Here is an 18,156-nt window from a genome sequence, read left to right on the forward strand (position 1 = left end):
TCATGGACCAAGAATTGGTTGCTTCAGCGTGACCAGTTCTCTCATATGCCTTTGCTCCGTGAGATCCGTGAGAATAATCCTGATGATTTCAGGAACTTTCTCAGGATGACGGACCCCGTGTTTCACCGTTTGTTGGCTTCGCTGACCCCTTATATCAGCAGGCAGGATACCTGCATGAGGCAAGCCATCACTGCAGAGCAGAGGTTGGTCGCTACCCTGTGGTATTTGGCCACAGGGAGAAGCCTGCAGGACCTCAAGTTCTCGACAGGCATCTCCCCCCAGGCTCTTCTTTGTGGACATTTACTGCTTGTGTTTGTTTGAGCTGACCCTGACAGAAATGTGTGGAGTGCAGAAAATGTCGTGATTGTGTAACCTTATACAAAGCACTGTTGGCTGTTATTTACTAAATGCAAAGACACTTTTCACTACAAGTGCACTTGCAACTGCACTGAAACTGCACTTGTAGTGCAAAGAGGATTTGCCCTTAGGAAATTACCCCCATTTTCTCATAAAACAACAATTACATCACTCCAAAAGTGTTGTAGCGTTGAGACAATAATCCACACATTCTTGATGAACAATCTTTTTAATACCTGCACAATCACATGTGCATTTACCAAAGGTTTTTCTGACAAACCGACATGTTTGTTGTATAACAATTTTTGTGGTGTCATTATCCAAAATCAAAATGTGCATTTTATAGAAAACAGGCCTGTGTAAAACCAACAAGAAAGACACAAATCTTGATCTTACAAAGTTCACATTTGGTAGAACTGGAAGGCAATATCAGACATGAGTATTTGGGAACTGTGTTTGATATTGTGTTCAGATGGGGGGAAATCACCCCTGGAAAAGCCAAATTTGGAAGATGCACACAAATTTCCCAATGTCAACATGTGCTATCTGCCATCACGGGGGATCAAGGGACGTGTTTTGGGGGAGAAAGCCCTTCCTCACCGCTACTTTATTATTGAGGAAGGGGTTGCACCCCCAAAACGCGTCCATTGATCTCCCGTGATGGCAGATAGCACATGTTGGCACACTGTGTGCATCCTCCAAATTTGGCTTTGGGAAAAATCACAAAAACATTTCGCACATTGTGGCACGCAAAAGAAGAAAGTGATTTGGAGGGGTTTTAAACTCGCCCCAAAACATCAATGATGTTTTTATATTTTGGAATAACATCATTGATGTTTTGCTTGATGTTTTCCAATTGTAAATTACACCCCATGATCTCCCCGATCAGGATCTGGGCACTTTCGGATGTGAAAGGATCTTCATCCACAACCTCACGATCACCTAAAAAGAGAGGAACCCCAAAATAAATTAGGTTTCCAAAAAAATGCCGCCATCCATCTCTTATCTGAGCCTGTGGTTGCAGACACTCACCTGTTGTGGTGACTAGTTCCACCACGTCTTCTTCCTCCTGCTCATCTTGTGTTGGTGGGATTTCCCCTTCTTCCAGAGGGGGGGGGGGGGGGGGGGCTCTGGTCTCCTGGGATGAGGGGTGTCCTCCGAGTCTTTTCTCCCCTATGTAAAACAAAAATGGTATAATTAGCACACAGATATTTGATGGCAGAACTATAAAGATGAAACATTGCTTGGAAGTGGGGTACAATTATCTATTTTAGCCGAGTTCCAAGATGTATCTTTTTTAGTGTCCTTTGTCAAGCTGCAATACTTTACCTGTTTAGTACAAGCTTCACCGATGGAGACCCCCCTATAGTATACACTGGAGCACCTGTGTGGCCCCCCTAATAAAAATGGTGTTCTGGGGTCCCACACTAGTGCTCCAGTGTCCAGATGTGAAAACAGCTGCTCAGTGTCCTCTCCTTACACACAATCTAGTTTGAATTTCATTCTAGTAACAAAGCCATCTACACAACCCAATTCTTTTAAGACAAGTATAGGGCGTCAAAATGGTGGCCAAATGCATATGGCCTAAACAATGGTATTTTATCGTCCGAAATAAAAATGTGTGATCCGAACGAATAATGTGCCCATGAACATGAAAGTTGCCATTTTAAACTGTACAACAGTTCCTAAAAGCACATGGAGCAGCACGAACGTAATAAACACAAAAAAAATAGGAACACAGCACAACTACTTACTTTTTTGCAGCACTCTCTGGATCTTTCTGTACTGCTCATGTTCTCGTAATTTTAGGTCCGACCACCGCTTCCTGAGCTGATCTTTCGATCGTCGTACCCTGAATTTCCGGTGCAGACTCCTGACCACTTTCGCCATGATCTTGGCCTTTCGGACATTGTGGTTGGGGTAAGGCCCATACTTTCCATCATAGTCGGACTTCTTCAGGATGCCCACCATCTCCAACATCTCCCCAAAGGACATATTTGAGTCCTTTAATCTCCTTCTGGATCGGGACGTTTCAGGCTCCGGCCTTTCCTCCCCCTCCTCCTCTTCGTTGCTGTAATTAGCACGATCCTGCTGTCTATCCGCCATGTGCTCTTCCTCCACTGCGCCGAACGAAAAGGGGCGGGGAATAGACTAGAAAGAACGTCAGGGGCGGGCGGAGTTATACGCATGCGCAGTGTGTATAAATCGTAACGCGCGCGTCTTACGTACGATCTGTGAGCGGAGGAAGGAGCATCGGAGACGCCGATCGTGCTAACGAAGGTAGGATCTAAACTTGGGCCTATACTGCTTCGAAATGGAAGCCTATATTGTAACAAGATTAGGGGAGTTTGGCCTGACATTAGGGTTTGTCTTGTGTTGTGTCTTGCAGAGAAAATGGATGGGTTCAACGACCACAATTTCCTGCCCCTGTTCATTGACAAGTACAGGGAGCTGCCCTGTCTGTGGCAAGTGAGACACCCCCACTATAATCACAAACAGAAGAGGCAGGCAGCGCTGGAGAAACTGCTGGAGTTGGTGAAGCCGGTGGTCCCCACAGCAACCATCCCTTATTTAAAAGCTAAAATTGGTGGCCTGAGGAGCACTTATCTTAGGGAGCGCAAGAAGGTCACAGATTCCCAGAGATCAGGAGCTGCAGCAGATGACGTTTATGTCCCCAGGCTGTGGTACTACGAGAGACTGCGATTTCTGTCAGACCACACTGAAGTCGGGGAATCCCTCTCCACTCTTCCTTCCACTCTTCCTTCCACCCCAGCTGAGGCTTCTGATGTCCAACCTGGGCCTTCCAGCCAGGAAGAAGTGGAGGAGCCCAGCTGGAGTCAGGTATAGTATTGTTCTATTGATTTCTGGGCAATAAAGAAATGATGTTTACTAGATATTATTGATCACTAATTGCTGATTTCATAAAGCGTTTTACATATCAATAGACAGTAGTGGGCACCCAAAATTGGGACAAGAATGCAAAATGCTGGGCTCAGAAGGATAGTCTGTTATATTTGTTAACATTCAATTTGCAGCAGTCAGGAGGTGAAAATTGTGTGTGATTGATGTAAAAAATACTAAAACTATGTCCCTTTTTCATACACAGGAAGACCTCAGCCAGGAGGAGGCTGTGGAATGTGGCAGTCAGGAGGAGGCGGGGATTAGTGTCAGCCAGGAGGAGGCGGAGATTAGTGTCAGCCAGGAGGAGGCGGGGCTAAGTGGCAGCCAAGAGAAGCCTGGGACAAGTCGCAGCCTGACTGAGTCTCAGGTTCCTCCCCTCCGCCTGCCACATAAACGAGCCAGGAAGATGACTCCCAGTCCTGTGCAGGATTCAGCATACAGGCTGATCCAGGAGGCTTCGGCGTCCCTCAGAGCCTTCCCCAGTCCTGAAGAGGCCTTTGCCTGCATGGCTGCCACCAAATTGCTGGGCATGCAGGACGTAACTGTTCAAATGACACTGACTTTGTTTGGGAGGCAAATAAATTAAGAGAAAGACTCCGAGAGGGGGGATACTGGCCCACATGTCTGAAAAAAGCCTTTAAAAGAGCTTGGGGACAATTAAGGCACAATATTCTGTTCTCCAAAAAAATATCCTCTAATTCTCAATCAGCTGTTAGAGTAATCACCACTTATAACAAACAGCATGGGATTATCAAAAACATCCTACAGAAACATTGGCATCTACTACAAATAGACCCCAATTTAAAACCACATATATCTGCAACACCCACCATTACTTTTAGAAAGGTCGCTCATTAGGGGACCATCTTGTTAAAAGCGAATATACGGGCACCTTTTGATCAGATACATGTAAGAGACTAGGAACTTTCACGTGTGGCGGGTGTTCGTGCTGCCGCTATATGAACACACAAACCAAATTTAAATTACCCAATGGAAGAATGTATAGGCCAAGACATTTTGCTAATTGCAAGACCTCTGGAGTCATCTACCTGCTAACATGCCAATGCAAATGTTTTTATGTGGGAAAAACCAAATTGGAGTTCCACACAAGGGCGGCACGACATATCACCAGCATGAGGCAAGCAGACCCGGACCTCCCTCTGGGGCGACATGTACGAGACCACCACACGGGAAAATTTCCCCTTGTCCATTTCACCATCCTCGACCGAATTCATCCGGATACGAGAGGTGGTGATTGGAATAAGATCTTGCTCCAGAGGGAGGTCCGCTGGATCGCGAACCTCAATGCAACACAATTTCCAGGTTTAAATACCCAAATGAGTTTCTGTCCATTTTTGGAGGGTTTTGTTTCGGGAGGATGCGAAAAAGAATAAGAATCCAATGCTGCATACCCTAAAACATCCAGGATATGCATATTTGGAGGACACTCTTGAACAATCCAAGAGTAATGAGACAATTGATGATCTGGTGACAGACTCCTCGTATATACTCTCTGAATGCTGTTATCTTTGTCCATGTAATACTGTCAAAATGCATTTATGAATGTACAACGCTTTACATATTGTATTCAAGACATTTATATATCAGTGTATGTTATTGACATATATAATTTTTTTTTTTTTTTCCCCATTTGAGATAATACATGCATATTTTATACGCTGTCCTGTATCTGATCATCATTTATGTCACCCACTCGCTATGCGTCCAACTATGTCCACTATACTTAAATTATCAGATTATTTTTGAGAATTATTACTTTTATATATTTAGATGTACGGTCATTAAAGACGTTAATTAATTTTGTTTTTGTAATATATTTTTTTCTTAATCATTTTCTTCTCTTTTCTTGCTTTCTGGTTTTGGTTTTATCTCCGCCCGGCGCACGGGGGCCATGTCGGTCCATCCATGATGGCGGCATGGCATCTTTTTACACTGCAGACTTGTCCGATACCCGGGCATGTCATGACGGTGTTTCGTGCGTCGGTGGGGCTTGCCTGCATGGCGCTCCCCCAGAGCTTAGGCGCTGGGTGGGAGCCGTGCAGACTCGTCCCTGGGGCCTCACTATTGGATGTTCCTAGTCCCAAGTCCCCTGTTTCTTCCATTATTTCTCCACTTCATTAGCTCTACACCCATTATAAATTGAACATGTCTATGCATTCTGCTTTCTGCTTTGCGGCTGTATTCTCTGTAATAGCCTGTAACACGGCTCGATTGCTTTTTTCTCCCTTCTTTTTCTTTTGTTTTGCTTTCTGGTACCGCCCCTTTAGTTGCCATAGTGATGGCTGATTCCCCCTTCTTTCGATGGCATGCTGTACGGCCCTGCGTTGCAGCAGGCATCGGATGTTTATCACGTCACCGCGCTCTGCACTGTGCACGGTGACGCAATCATCTAGGGACGCCGTGGCCATGGAAATCTCTCGGGCCACCATTCACGCACTACGCACGACGGCACTTTCTCACCATTGCTGACACCTCTCATGTGATCCACACTGCGCAGGCGCCGGCGGCTATTTAAAGCCGCTTTCGGCGTCCTGTCCAGCGTGTTATCCCATCCACCAAGGCTTACTACGCTCCAGCCGCCTGTCTGTTCATCCAAAACTTGAACTAGTAAGTAATGAAGAAATCTTTTCAATGTCATATATATACTTTTATGCACTATGTACTTTGGTAGATAGAAGTAGGTATACCCTGCCATTCTCTTTACTACTCCCGGAAATTATGCTTGGATGGTGAAGCTCCAGCTGCACAATTATTCCTTGTCTACATACAAAGATAATTTGTTTTCCTTTAACATAGCGATTGGGGCATTGGTGGTATTTTGAGGTCTTAAGCTCTCTCTAATTACTCCTTTGAAGTCAGAAGTTTTGGAACGATCGGTCCTGTAGCTATAGGTTAAAATCATAGTTGCCGCTTAAACCATAGAGAAAGCATCCTATAGCAAATTAAAATGCGTGTAATAAGCTAACGGGATCTGATAGTTTATATAAAAACCTCCTGTGCCTTTTCTCTTTAAGGTCATTCTGGGGACCCAGCAGGGTCATCCTTTCATTTGGGGGCCTTTGCGGAGCTATTTCTGAAGCCAGGGAACAACCATCACATCTGCTAGTTGGCTAATCGATGGCCACTGCTATTTTATTAAAAGTATTTCTCCCTTTTATTTTACATAAACGTTTGCGTATGTGCACATCTTATGCACTGTATTTTCAGTCTTAAGGACTACCTCACTGGTACGTATAGTGGGCATTGTTGGATGCTATGCTGTGAAACATTCTCCTTGTATAATGATGTAATATGCAAATTGTTCTCATTTGTTTTTTCAGAATGTATCTTCCACATATATAATATTTCTCTCTGAAATACGCCTCTGAAGAAGGGACACCGTCCTGAAACATGTTAGGCTTCCAGAGAAACATGTGTCTATAGATGGAAGTATACAACAATCATATGAAGGAAAATTCATTGCATAAGCACTTTTGTAGAGATTTATGTCTAGTATATCTTGTTTTTATGTTTTTTCTAAATAAATAAGATTTTTTACTTAAATGTAATTGTTTTGTTCGCCCATAAAGTCCCATTGTACTGGGGGGTACATAAGTTCCCTATTTTTAGGGTCTTTTCCTATGGATCGTGTGTACACAAGTCCGTCGCACAAAAGCTCACGCATGCTCAGAATCAAGCAGAAAGAGCCGCACTGGCTATTGAATTTCCTTTTTCTAGGCTCGTCGTACGTCTTGTACGTCACCGCGTTCTTGATGTTCGGAATTTCCGACAACATTTGTTTGACCGTGTGTATGCAAGACAAGTTTGAGCCAACATCCGTTGGAAAAAAATCCACGGTTTTGTTGTCAGAAATTCCGATCATGTGTACGCGGCATTACATTTCCAGGTATTCATTACCTCTAATAAAAAAATCACAATGCATGTGATGCCATCTGTGTTCAGGCATCATTCAGGGTCATCATCTTTTTCCTGGACTGAGATGCCAGCTCAGAGATGACACAATCATGTAAATCCTGGTGCCTGTGCAGTTTGTGGCTGTGTTCACAAATGTCTGACACAGATCAGCCCTTACATCAGCCCCCCACCTTGTGACTTGCTACAAAGTTGCAATACTGATTACTGGTGGGCAGGAGACTAAGGAAATGCTGCTTCCTGTCTGAAGCAGATGAATGACATCATCTCAGCCTAGGCAAAGGCAAGCCATGGCCAAACGTTTTGAGAATGACACAAATATTAATTTTCACAAAGCCTGCTGCCTCAGTTTTTATTATGGCAATTTGCATATACTCCAGAATGTTATGAAGTGTTTAGATGAATTTCAATAAATTGCGAACTCCATCTTTGCCATGCAAATTAACTTAATCCCATAAAAACAAAACAAACAAAAAAACAAACATTTGCAATGCTGATTCAGCTGCAGGATCGGGACACCACCAGTGCAAAGCTTGCTCAGGAATAGCAGCAGGCAGGTGTGAGTGCATCTGCACAGTGAGGCGAAGACTTTTGTAGGATGGCCTGGTGTCAAGAACGGCAGCAAAGAAACCAACTTCTCTCCAGGAAAAACATCAGGGCATAGGTGTGCGCAGCCTAATGCATTAGGGTGTGCACCCTTAAGATCAAACATACATGCATGTGTATGTATCTACATATATATGACCCCGGCACATTGATCTCTTTGCTGGCACAGTGAAAGAGAAAAGGATAAACACTTCTCTTATGGCAGAGCCGGCAAGAGGGAGATCTTTCCCATGTTCCTGTTGCTACACAGAACGATAACAATAATGCGCATGGGGGGATTAGGGTGTGCCTGGGCACACCCGGCACACCCTGTGCGCACGCCTATGCATCAGGGACAGAATGATATTCTGCAAAAGGTACAGGGATTGGACTGCTGAGGACTGGGGAAAGTCATTTTCTCTGATGAATCCCCTTTCCAATTATTTGGGGCATCTGGAAAAACAACACCACCATGAATAAGGAATGGTACAAAAAACCCAGGGCCAGCCACTCACTAACACAGGAGAGCAGAGCAGGGGGCAGGAGGCAGAATGGGAGGGAGAAACAGCAGGGCTGAATGGAGAAACAGCAGGGCTGAATAGACAGCGAGAGCTTCCAGAGCTTCCAAATTAACCAGCAGGCGATTGGTTGCTAGGACCACCTAGCAACCAATCACCAGCTGGTTAACTTGGAAGGTTAACTCTGGCAACTACCGCTGTCTATTCAACGCTGCTGTTTCTCTCTCCCATTCTGGGGTAGGGGCTGTGTAATGCAAAGGGGTCCAGAGGTATGGGGGCTGTGTAATGTAAAGGGGTTCAGAGGAGCGGAGCTGTCTAATGTGAAGGGGTTCAGAGGTGTGGAGGCTGTGTAATGAAAAGGGGCCCAGAGGTGCTGGGGCTGTGTAATGTAAAGGGGTCCAGTGGTATGGGGGCTGTGTAATGTGAAGGGGTCCAGAGGTATGGGGGCTGTGTAATGTAAAGGGGTCCAGAGATACAGGGGCTGTGTAATGTAAAGAGGTCCAGAGGTGCGGTGCTATGTAATGTAAAGGGGTCCAGAGGTATGGGGGCTGTGTAATGTAAAGGGGTCCAGAGCTGCGGGGGGCTTTGTAATGTAAAGGGGTCCAGAGGTGCGGAGCTGTGTAATGTAAAGGGGTCCAGAGGTGCTGGGGCTGTGTAATGTAATGGGGTCCAGCGGTCCTGAACTGTGAACGTAAAGGGGTCCAGAGGTGCGGGGGCTGTGTAATGTAAAGGGGTCAAGAGGTGCGGGGGCTGTGTAATGTAAAGGGGTCCAGAGGTGTGGGGGATGTGTAATGTAAAGGGGTCCAGAGGTGTGGGGGCTGTGTAATATGAAGGGGTCCAGAGGTATACAGGGGATCTTCCTACATTTTACCTGCAGTTATAGGCGCAGTCCTATAGATTTCTATTAGGTTGTGCGTTTTTTTCAGCATTTTCTAAAAGCGCACCAAAAGTCCCACATGCTGTATCTTTGGCGCACTTTCAGCACGTCAACTTGCGGTATTCCGCCTGCCCGCCTAGGGGGTGGGAGGGGGTGCCAGATATAGTTTCAGCCCCGGCTGCCAAATGCTCTAGGTATGCCCCTGCTCAAGAGGCTGGTTGTGCTGCCCCAACAGGGTATAACATACTTACCAACTGTCCCGAATTTCCCGGGACATTTCCGGGATATAGACTATTTTCCCGAATTTATTGTTTCCCGGTTTTTCACGATTTTCCGCCGCCTGCCGCTGCTAGAAGTCCGCGGCCGGCGGAGACATTGTCTCCGCCAGCCGCCATTTTTAAGAAGACCGGCTGGGCGACTAGATGGAGCTCCTGTGTCGACGCCCACCCTACCGCCCCGCTCTGACCACCCCCCAACCTTCTGCCGGTCTGTTATGGAAAGGGGCGGGGGTTCTACTAGGACACCTAATGTAAGGGTGGGGCTTCGCTGGGGACACCTGCTGTAAGGGGGGTTCTGCTGGGGACACCTGATGTAAGGGGGCACCGCTGGGGACACCTGATGTAAGGGGGGGGCACCGCTGGGGAAACCTGAAGTAAGGGGAGGCACCGCTGGGGACACCTGATGTAAGGGGGCACCGCTGGGGACACCTGATGTAATGGAGGGCTCCGCTGGGGACATCTGATGTAAGGGGGGCTCTGCTGGTGACACCTGATTTAAGGGGGGGCTCCGCTGGGGACACCTGATGTAAGAGGGGACTCCGCTGGGGACACCTGATGTAAGGGGGGCACCGCTGGGGACATCTGATGTAAGGGGGGGCTCCGCTGGGGCCACCTGATGTAAGGGGGCTCCGCTAGGGACACCTGATGTAAGGGGGGCTCCGCTGGGGACACCTGATGTAAGCTGGGCTCTGCTGGGGACATCTGATGTAAGGGGGGCTCCGCTGGGGACATCTAATGTAAGGGGGCCCTGTTGGGGACATCTGATGTAAAGGGGGGGCTCAGCTGGGGACATCTGATGAAAGGGGGGCTCCGCTGGGGGCACCTGATGCAAGGACGGACTCTGCTGGGGGCACCTGATGCAAGGACGGACGGCTGGTGGCAGGCGACGTGGCAGGTGACACGCTCAAGGATCCCACTGATTCGGCATTATGGTGAGTTGAATGATTTCATTTTATATTACAATGTAATAATAGAAATAATGCACTTCAATCATTCTGACACCATAACAACCATGGTGCCGGAATGATTGAAGTGCTAACACCAAGTATTTGGAGTATCTTTATCTGCTGATTGTTAAACTTTCTGGAATACAAATATTTCCATTATTGTGTAGGATCTGGGGCTGCTGTCCCTCCATCCCTTATTTATCTCAGACTCTAACCACACCCCCTTTGAGCCATGCCCATTTAAGGCACGCCCACTATTTTGCATAAACCACGCCCATTTTTCGCCACAGCGCTGCATTTTTACTTTCCCCCTGTGCCACACCTACAAATGCATGCCCCACCCCCTAATTAGAATAAGACTCCACCTACAGCCAAAAAAGTGTCCCTAAATTTTTTTTTTACAATGTTGGCAACTATGGTACAGAATTGATATAGACTGTTTTGCTAACCATTTTCTATGGACGTTTATATTTAGTTCATATGCTGCCATCTAGTGACCTTTTATGGTAATGCACCTGTTTTACATGTCTTTTCTTTGATGTATGACACACTTCCTTTGTGTGTAATGCTCCACCCTTCTTCCTGTGTTTTGTACTTCCTGTGTCATCAGTGCATCTACAAGCCACATGTAGCAGGGCACATGTATTCTGCATAGTAAGCTACAGACAATATCATCTTTTGACCGCATAAATACTACAACTTATTCATCTGTTTGTATTCTGTCATCTGCTGTAACCTGATGTTCAGAATAAAAGCATCTTGTGGATGGAATCAATATTTGGTGAGTTCAAACTATCTGATGATTGTCCTCAGTAATTATACTTCAGTATACCATAGTAACATCTGACAAAAAGATCTAAAAAAAACACTGAAGCGCCCAACTTTGTGGAAATTATTATTTGCATCCAGGAGCGGCCCGTCCATTAAGAGCGCATGGGCGCCGCCCCCTCTATCACGCTACCCCCCTATATGTATCATGGATAGATTCATGCTTTGCATGAATCTATCCATGGCCACTGTGGCCACCCCCTATTCAGGCATCCGGACCTTTTTTTTGGACGCCGGGCGACTTAATTACAGCAGCAGGGATTTTTTTTTTTTGAAGCACCTGATTAAAGCCATAGGCTCTAATAGGCTTCAAATAGGTGGACTCGGAGTGCAGAGCATTGCGCTCGGAGCCCACCCAGGTGTGTTAGCAAAGCAAATGAATATTTGCTTTTCTAACACTGAACCGCCTCTCTGCCAGTCAGGAAGCGTGGGTTTAATACCCGTCACCTGATTGGCTGAAGGCACAGGCGATCCTATTGGACGCCTGAAAGAAGAGGAGCATGGAGGACACAGGAGCTGTCATCTGACCCCCACAGCTAGCCGCTGTCACCTGCTGCCTGACCCGCCAACAAGATGGGGTAAGTGCTGGTCAGACAGCAAGCGGGCAGGGGTTCACAGTGAGGCTGCATTTGATGGGCACAGTGGTTGCATATGATGGGGCACAGTGGCTGCATTTGATGGGCACAATGGCTGCATTTGATGGGCACATTGGCTGCATATGATTGGCACAGTGGCTGCATTTGACGGGGCACAGTGGCAGCATATGATGGGCACAGTGGCTGCATTTGATGGGCACAGTGGCTGCATTTGATGGGCACAGTGAGGCTGCAATTGATGGGCATAGTGAGGCTGCAATTGATGAGCACAGTGAGGCTGCAATTGATGTTTTTTTTCATAATTTTTCAGTTTGCTTGTGCCCCCATAAATTTTGAGCACCAGCCGCCACTGCTTGCGTCATTCTCAAAACTTTGGGCCACGGCTGTACTGGAGCTCAATGACTTTTTAATTGTAGAAGGTGGAGCTTTTCTGAATTTTTCTGATGCTGTTGCTTTATATTGGGATATGTCAGGAAGTTATTTATTTATTTATTCATTCAGACTTGTAAAGTTACCATGACAGGCCAACTTTTAAATGGAGCCTCATCTTGCCTGATGTACAATTTTCATTATTACACAATTACTTGTTTAAAAGATGTAACATACAGATCAAATGTATCATGGGAGGTTTGGAACTCTAAGACCACAGCTCCCTCTAGCGAAACACTAGATTTTAACATTTTATATATATTCCAGTTCTTTTTTGCACATCAATTTTAAACAAACATTTAATGATAGAGGTCAAAAGACATTTTATTAGCCAACAAAGCTTTGCACTCCTGGAGGATGGCACCATGTATGACTTACCTGACTCTGCCACCATTGAGATGGGCACACCTTGCTCCTGTGCCATGAACCCCAGGACAGAGAAGATGGCAAATCCCCCAATGAAGCTGGTGAGAGTGTCCAAGAAACACAAATAGATGCAGTCTCTGCAGAGGTAAACATGGGCGGAGAAATTGATGGATAATTTTAGTGATGTACATCCTATACAGTATATGTGTTATGTACATTCCTGGATTGTCTCATAGTTTCTCTTCATTTTTGTGGGCAGCACAGTGGATAAATGTAACCTTGCAGCGCTTAGTTCCTTGGTTCAGTTTCCAATTGAAGGAGTAGCAGCAGAGGAGAGGTAATCTCTCTGCTCTTTCCTCCTGTCAGCAAGTTCCTTATCAGTACATTAATACAGGACAACTAATTGGCCCTGATTACTGCCCCTCCTTTGTCCAGTCTAAGTAGTATTGTGCAGAGGAGACTAAATAGTCTCAAATCAAATCGAATTTAGGTATTTATACTAGCTGCATTTGAAATACAATTTTTAAATAAATACATAGCTACATTATTTAATGATATTTAAAATCTGCCATGGGTTCCTTTTTAAGGAGCAATGAGAACATAGAATTTTTTTTACTGCATATGTAATGAATGTATGTGGGTTCTAGGTCCTGGTAATAACTGTACACACTCTCCTAGATTATACCTGTAACAATTGTAGTTATAGGGATTATAACTTCCGAGACTGACAGTAAACCCCATTCCGATGGCATAGGAGTAAAGGATTTGCGTGCCAGCATCTATCCACACCTAGAAAGAAACAAAATGTTATCTTCAAAGAATCACCTACTAGATTTCGTACGATTTTATTAAGATACACAAAAAGAGTAAAAGAATTGGGTTGCGTGGCTGGTGCAAAATTTAGACCTTTGTTTAATAGGGCGGTTTCTTCTAAAGTTAGAAGATGAGAAGAAAGATTGAAAATGTTTACAGTTTGGCCATTTTCTCTTTGGGTTTTGTTTCTGATTCTTCTCCCCCCTCGTCTGCCTGTTCTAGTTTTCTTTTGAGGACAGGTTGGGGGGTCAAGACTAAAAAAGACGAATCCAAACTGGTGATAAGTGGCTTGTTTGGACTAATGGTATAAAGTTCTATTCTCAACCTAACCCATCGATAGAACCTTATACCATTAGTCCAAACAAGCCACTTATCACCAGTTTGGATTTGTCTTTTTTAGACCACATCCCAAAAATTCACAAAGATTCGGCCAACCCTCCAGGACGCCCCATTGTAGCTGCAATGGAGAGTGTCACAAGCTTCTTTTCCATTTACATCGACCACTTCTTACAGCCCCTAGCACAAAACATACCTACCTATATACAAGTGATGGAACCCACCTCCTAGATACTTCAAAAGCTTACACCTGGGAACTCACATACCAGTGGGTGTCCCTAGATGTAAACTCTTTATATACATCCATCCCCCATAACGTTGGTTTGAGAGCTGTCCAACATTTTCTATTACAAGATCCATTCATCAACTCTAAACAGGCCAATTTCATTCTAGATTCCACAAAATTTAGTTTGACACATAATTATTTCTCTTTTGATGAAAAAATTCTATCTACAAACCCAAGGCATGGCTATGGGTGCAAATTTTGCGCCCAGTTACACCAATCTAGCCATAGGATTATGGGAACATTTGTCCATCTGGAATGACAACCCTTTCTCAAAGTACATTGTTTTCATTGGACGTTACATAGATGACACCATTGTCATCTGGGATGGGACCGGACCACATGTAGAACAATTTGCCTCCCACTGTAACTCAAATGATTTAGGGCTTTCCTTCACTTTCGTTTGCAGCCCTGACAGTCTAGCATTTCTGGACTTGGAGCTGTGTCATACCAACAATGCTATTTATGCCAAAAACTATATAAAACCCACAGAAGGAAATTCATACTTGCACTACCAAAGCTACCATCACCCTAAATGGAAATCAAACATTCCAAAAAGCCAGTTCAGCCGTCTTAAAAAAAAACTGTACCCACAACTCAGAATTTGTCACACAAGGCAACCTTCTCAAAACCAAATTTAAAGATAAAGGGTACCCTTCACCCTTGGTAGAAGAAGCCTTTACCAACTTTTTAGGTGGTGAACCTCCAACCACCCACCCAAAAGCTCCTTCACACGCTGATTCAATATCCTCCACTCAATCCCACACAGCTCAATTTCATTCCCCCGTACAAAAAGATAGAAAGAGTTTTTAAAAAACACTAGGGGATATTGTTGGAAGATTCCTCACTACAGACATGCCTCTCGAGTGCACCTAGGATCACATATCAAAAGGCCAGAAATATAAAAAGTCGTATTGTACCGAGCAAATTAAACTCTACATATCAACAATCCACACCATCTCTTACTTTTCTATCTATCAAAGGCATGTATCAATGTAAAAAATTACAATGCCTGACTTGTAAATTCGTAAACCATCGCCAGAAATCATTCACTACCAAAAGGAAAACATACCTCCTAGATCACTTCTATAACTGTTCTTCCAGCTTTGTAATATACTGTGTCTCCTGTCCCTGTGGTCTGCTCTACATTGGTCGTAATATCCGGACCTTACATAAGAGGTTCGGAGAACATCGTAGGCCAGTAGAAGAAGATAATAATCTAAGTATTCCCAAACACTTTAAAGAATTGCATCAGGGCTCCATTGCTGGACTTCGGGTCTGGGTAATTGAGCAAATATCCAGGACCCTTCCTCTTGCGGAGCGTTTCAAACGTCTATGTGAGAGGGAAACTTTCTGGATTTATACCCTGGATGCCCTCGCGCCTGGGGGTCTAAACGAAGATATAGAAATTAGTTCTGTTATCTAATCTCTCCCTCCCCCCCCCCTCTTTGGCTCCCCTCCCCCACCCCCCAGAAAACAAGCCTGTTTCACCCAACCACCCCCATCACCATTGTTGTTATGGCTATTCAAATTTCAATCTCCATTTAAAAAAAAATACAAAAAATGCAGATTTCTAAAATATAGAATTAAAAATATAGATTCCATCTGCTCATGTGGTGTTGTGCCTCCGTTGGGTGCGTGTGCCGGCCTGTGCTCAAATGTGCATTTTCCTCACGCCCCTCATACTAAAAACAACGGAAAATAATAAAACATTACCATAGAGGGTTCTCTTTATTATTTATTAATAATGTCATTCGAAAAGCCAGTTCTAACTGTTCTCATTCTATACATCCTCTTTTAGGTATTATGAGTGTTGCTTGCTAATTAATTCCCATAATATTTTTTTTTCACAGGGTCATTATAGTCTTAAGACACTATAAAAATTCCCCACATAGAAACAGCACAAGTAAGTACATTAATTAAATTATATAGCATGGTCCATGACAATATAATATATATACACATAGATATCTTTTTGAGTATGTTTTATATATATATATATATATATATATATATATATATATATATATATATATATATATAATGTATGTACATGCGGTTGGCCGAATATATTATATATATAAAAATGTATAGGATTTCTTTGATGCTTTCAACTTTTAATACTTTAAATTTAAATTTTCAATTATTATTAGTTTTTATTATTAATTATTCACTATTTTTATTATTTTTATTATGTTATATTGTGCTCCTCAAACCTTTCCCAGTTCATTCATTAATAAATTCTCTGATTGATCGATTATCATCAATCCCATTTTTTATCCATTATCCATTATTTTGTGAGCTCTGTGTTCTATGTTCCTTTTTTTGTGTGTTTTTTGTGTGTTTTTTGTTTTGTGCGTCAGTGTGCATATGTATCTTTCCCTTTCTTACACATAAAGTTTTAAATGTTTTATTAAATGCTATGCCCATCTCCCGTCCCTTGGCTTCCCTGGGTGGTGTAGTTACTGATAGGGGGACGGTCCTGTGATCTGATTGGCCCGACCGCCTTGCCAGCTCTATATACCACACCTAAGATGGCCGAAGGTTATGCCTGATGAAGGAGCACGCATGCTCAGAACGCGTGCACGTCACAGCTTCCTCTCATAGAGACCAGGGATTTCATGTATGATGGCTTCCTCCTGCGCCCTGCGTCTAGCCCGGAACACCGTAGACCACCGGCGCTGCCGAGCAAGAACCCATGGCGCTGCCTGGATTTTGCTCTGGATCCCTGATGCTCATCCGAGACCCATAAAGACATGCCTGCTTTTATTCTACTTTCAGTGAGTGCATTACTACTGAATTAAATGTTTTACTAATATTGCTACACTCAGATTGGCGCTGCTTGTCTTTTTCTTTTTATGGATTTTAAGAGGAACCCCGCGCTAAAATAAAAAAAATGGCATGGGCCCCCCCCCCCCAAATCTATACCAGACCCTTATCCGAGCACGCAACCTGGCAGGCCGCAGGTAAAAGGGGGGGGGGGGGCGAGAGAGGGCCCCCCTCCTGAACCGTACCAGGTCACATGCCCTCAGCATGGGAAGGGTGCTTTGGGGCCTCATCCCCACAACCCTTGCCGGGTGGTTGTGGAGGTCTGTGGGCAGGGGGCTCTGAAAGCTCCCTTGTTAAGATCCCGCCCCCCCCCCATGTGAATAAGTATCGGGTACATTGTACCCCTACCCATTCACCAAAAAAAGTGTAAAAAAAAAAAAAGTAAAAATTACAAGAGACAGTTTGGGACCAATCCTTTATTAAAAATAAAAATGTCCTGCAATGGAACTCCATCGTCAATCACGCCGCTAAAAAGAAGCTCATGTACTTTTGTGAGCTTCAGGCGTTTTGCTTCAGGTGACAGAATGCTCATATGTGAACAGGGGCCAAACGAATGGGATTTTGCTTGTTGGGCGTTTTGGATCTTCATAGCTGAGCATTTTACAAGCTGAAAATCACTCAGGTGTGGACGGGGCCTATGGTGGAACTCAAGCTTAATTGCCCCCCCCCCCCCCAAAAAAAACAGCTGTCAGTATTTATTGTTAAATTATAGCCAGCTATTCAACCCATTTCCCATGAACGCAGGTCACCATAACCTGCCCTATGGGGGTGCGTTATCCCTTGCCGCCGCCAGCCCACCCATCACCTGCACCAGGCACGAGCAACCACCACAGCCTGACGCACCGGACATGCAGCTCCCGGCACTGAGCAGCCAATCAAGTTCCAACATCCCAAAAAAAAAAAAAAAAAAAACCTCCAGCTCTGCTTCTTACCTCCAGCAGAGCCAAAGTTGTCCTTTTCCTCCCCAAACACCGGCACCCCTGGCACTCTACATCCCCCTTCCCCCAGCGACCTGCTACTGCTGTGCAGAAAGGCTCCCCCCTCAGCACCAGCCAAGCCACATGCACCATGGCCCTCCCCTCCCCACCAGTCCCCACCTTTGACGTGGACGGCAAACAGGGAGGTGAACAGAATCCAGCCCACACAGCATGCTACACAAAACAACACACACCAAAAACTCCACCCCAACAACCTCAAGTGTCAAATCCCCACACCTCGAGAGCCCCAAGGGACATACATCCCCCAAAATCACCCAGTAAGAAAGCCACCCCACCCAGAAG

The 18,156-nt window shown here is 44.9% G+C and overlaps 1 protein-coding gene and 1 long non-coding RNA gene across 2 annotated transcripts in view; one reads left to right on the forward strand and one right to left on the reverse strand.

The window, feature by feature from the left end:
* The window catches only part of LOC141132784 (sodium- and chloride-dependent betaine transporter-like), a 101,683-nt gene that overhangs the window by 13,501 nt on the left and 70,026 nt on the right, over positions 1 to 18,156 (reverse strand). The window contains exons 8-9 of the mRNA XM_073621640.1: positions 13,301 to 13,404; positions 12,628 to 12,752 (exon numbers count right to left, since the gene is read on the reverse strand). Coding sequence (XP_073477741.1) covers positions 12,628 to 12,752; positions 13,301 to 13,404 — 229 coding nt within the window. The remainder of the gene's footprint in view (positions 1 to 12,627; positions 12,753 to 13,300; positions 13,405 to 18,156) is intronic.
* On the forward strand, positions 5,677 to 6,822 carry LOC141132785 (uncharacterized). Its single transcript, XR_012242965.1, has 2 exons — positions 5,677 to 5,886; positions 6,600 to 6,822. It is a non-coding gene; the product is annotated as an uncharacterized lncRNA (long non-coding RNA).

Source organism: Aquarana catesbeiana, linkage group LG03 (genome assembly GCF_042186555.1).
Source record: "Aquarana catesbeiana isolate 2022-GZ linkage group LG03, ASM4218655v1, whole genome shotgun sequence".
Taxonomy (NCBI): domain Eukaryota; kingdom Metazoa; phylum Chordata; class Amphibia; order Anura; family Ranidae; genus Aquarana; species Aquarana catesbeiana.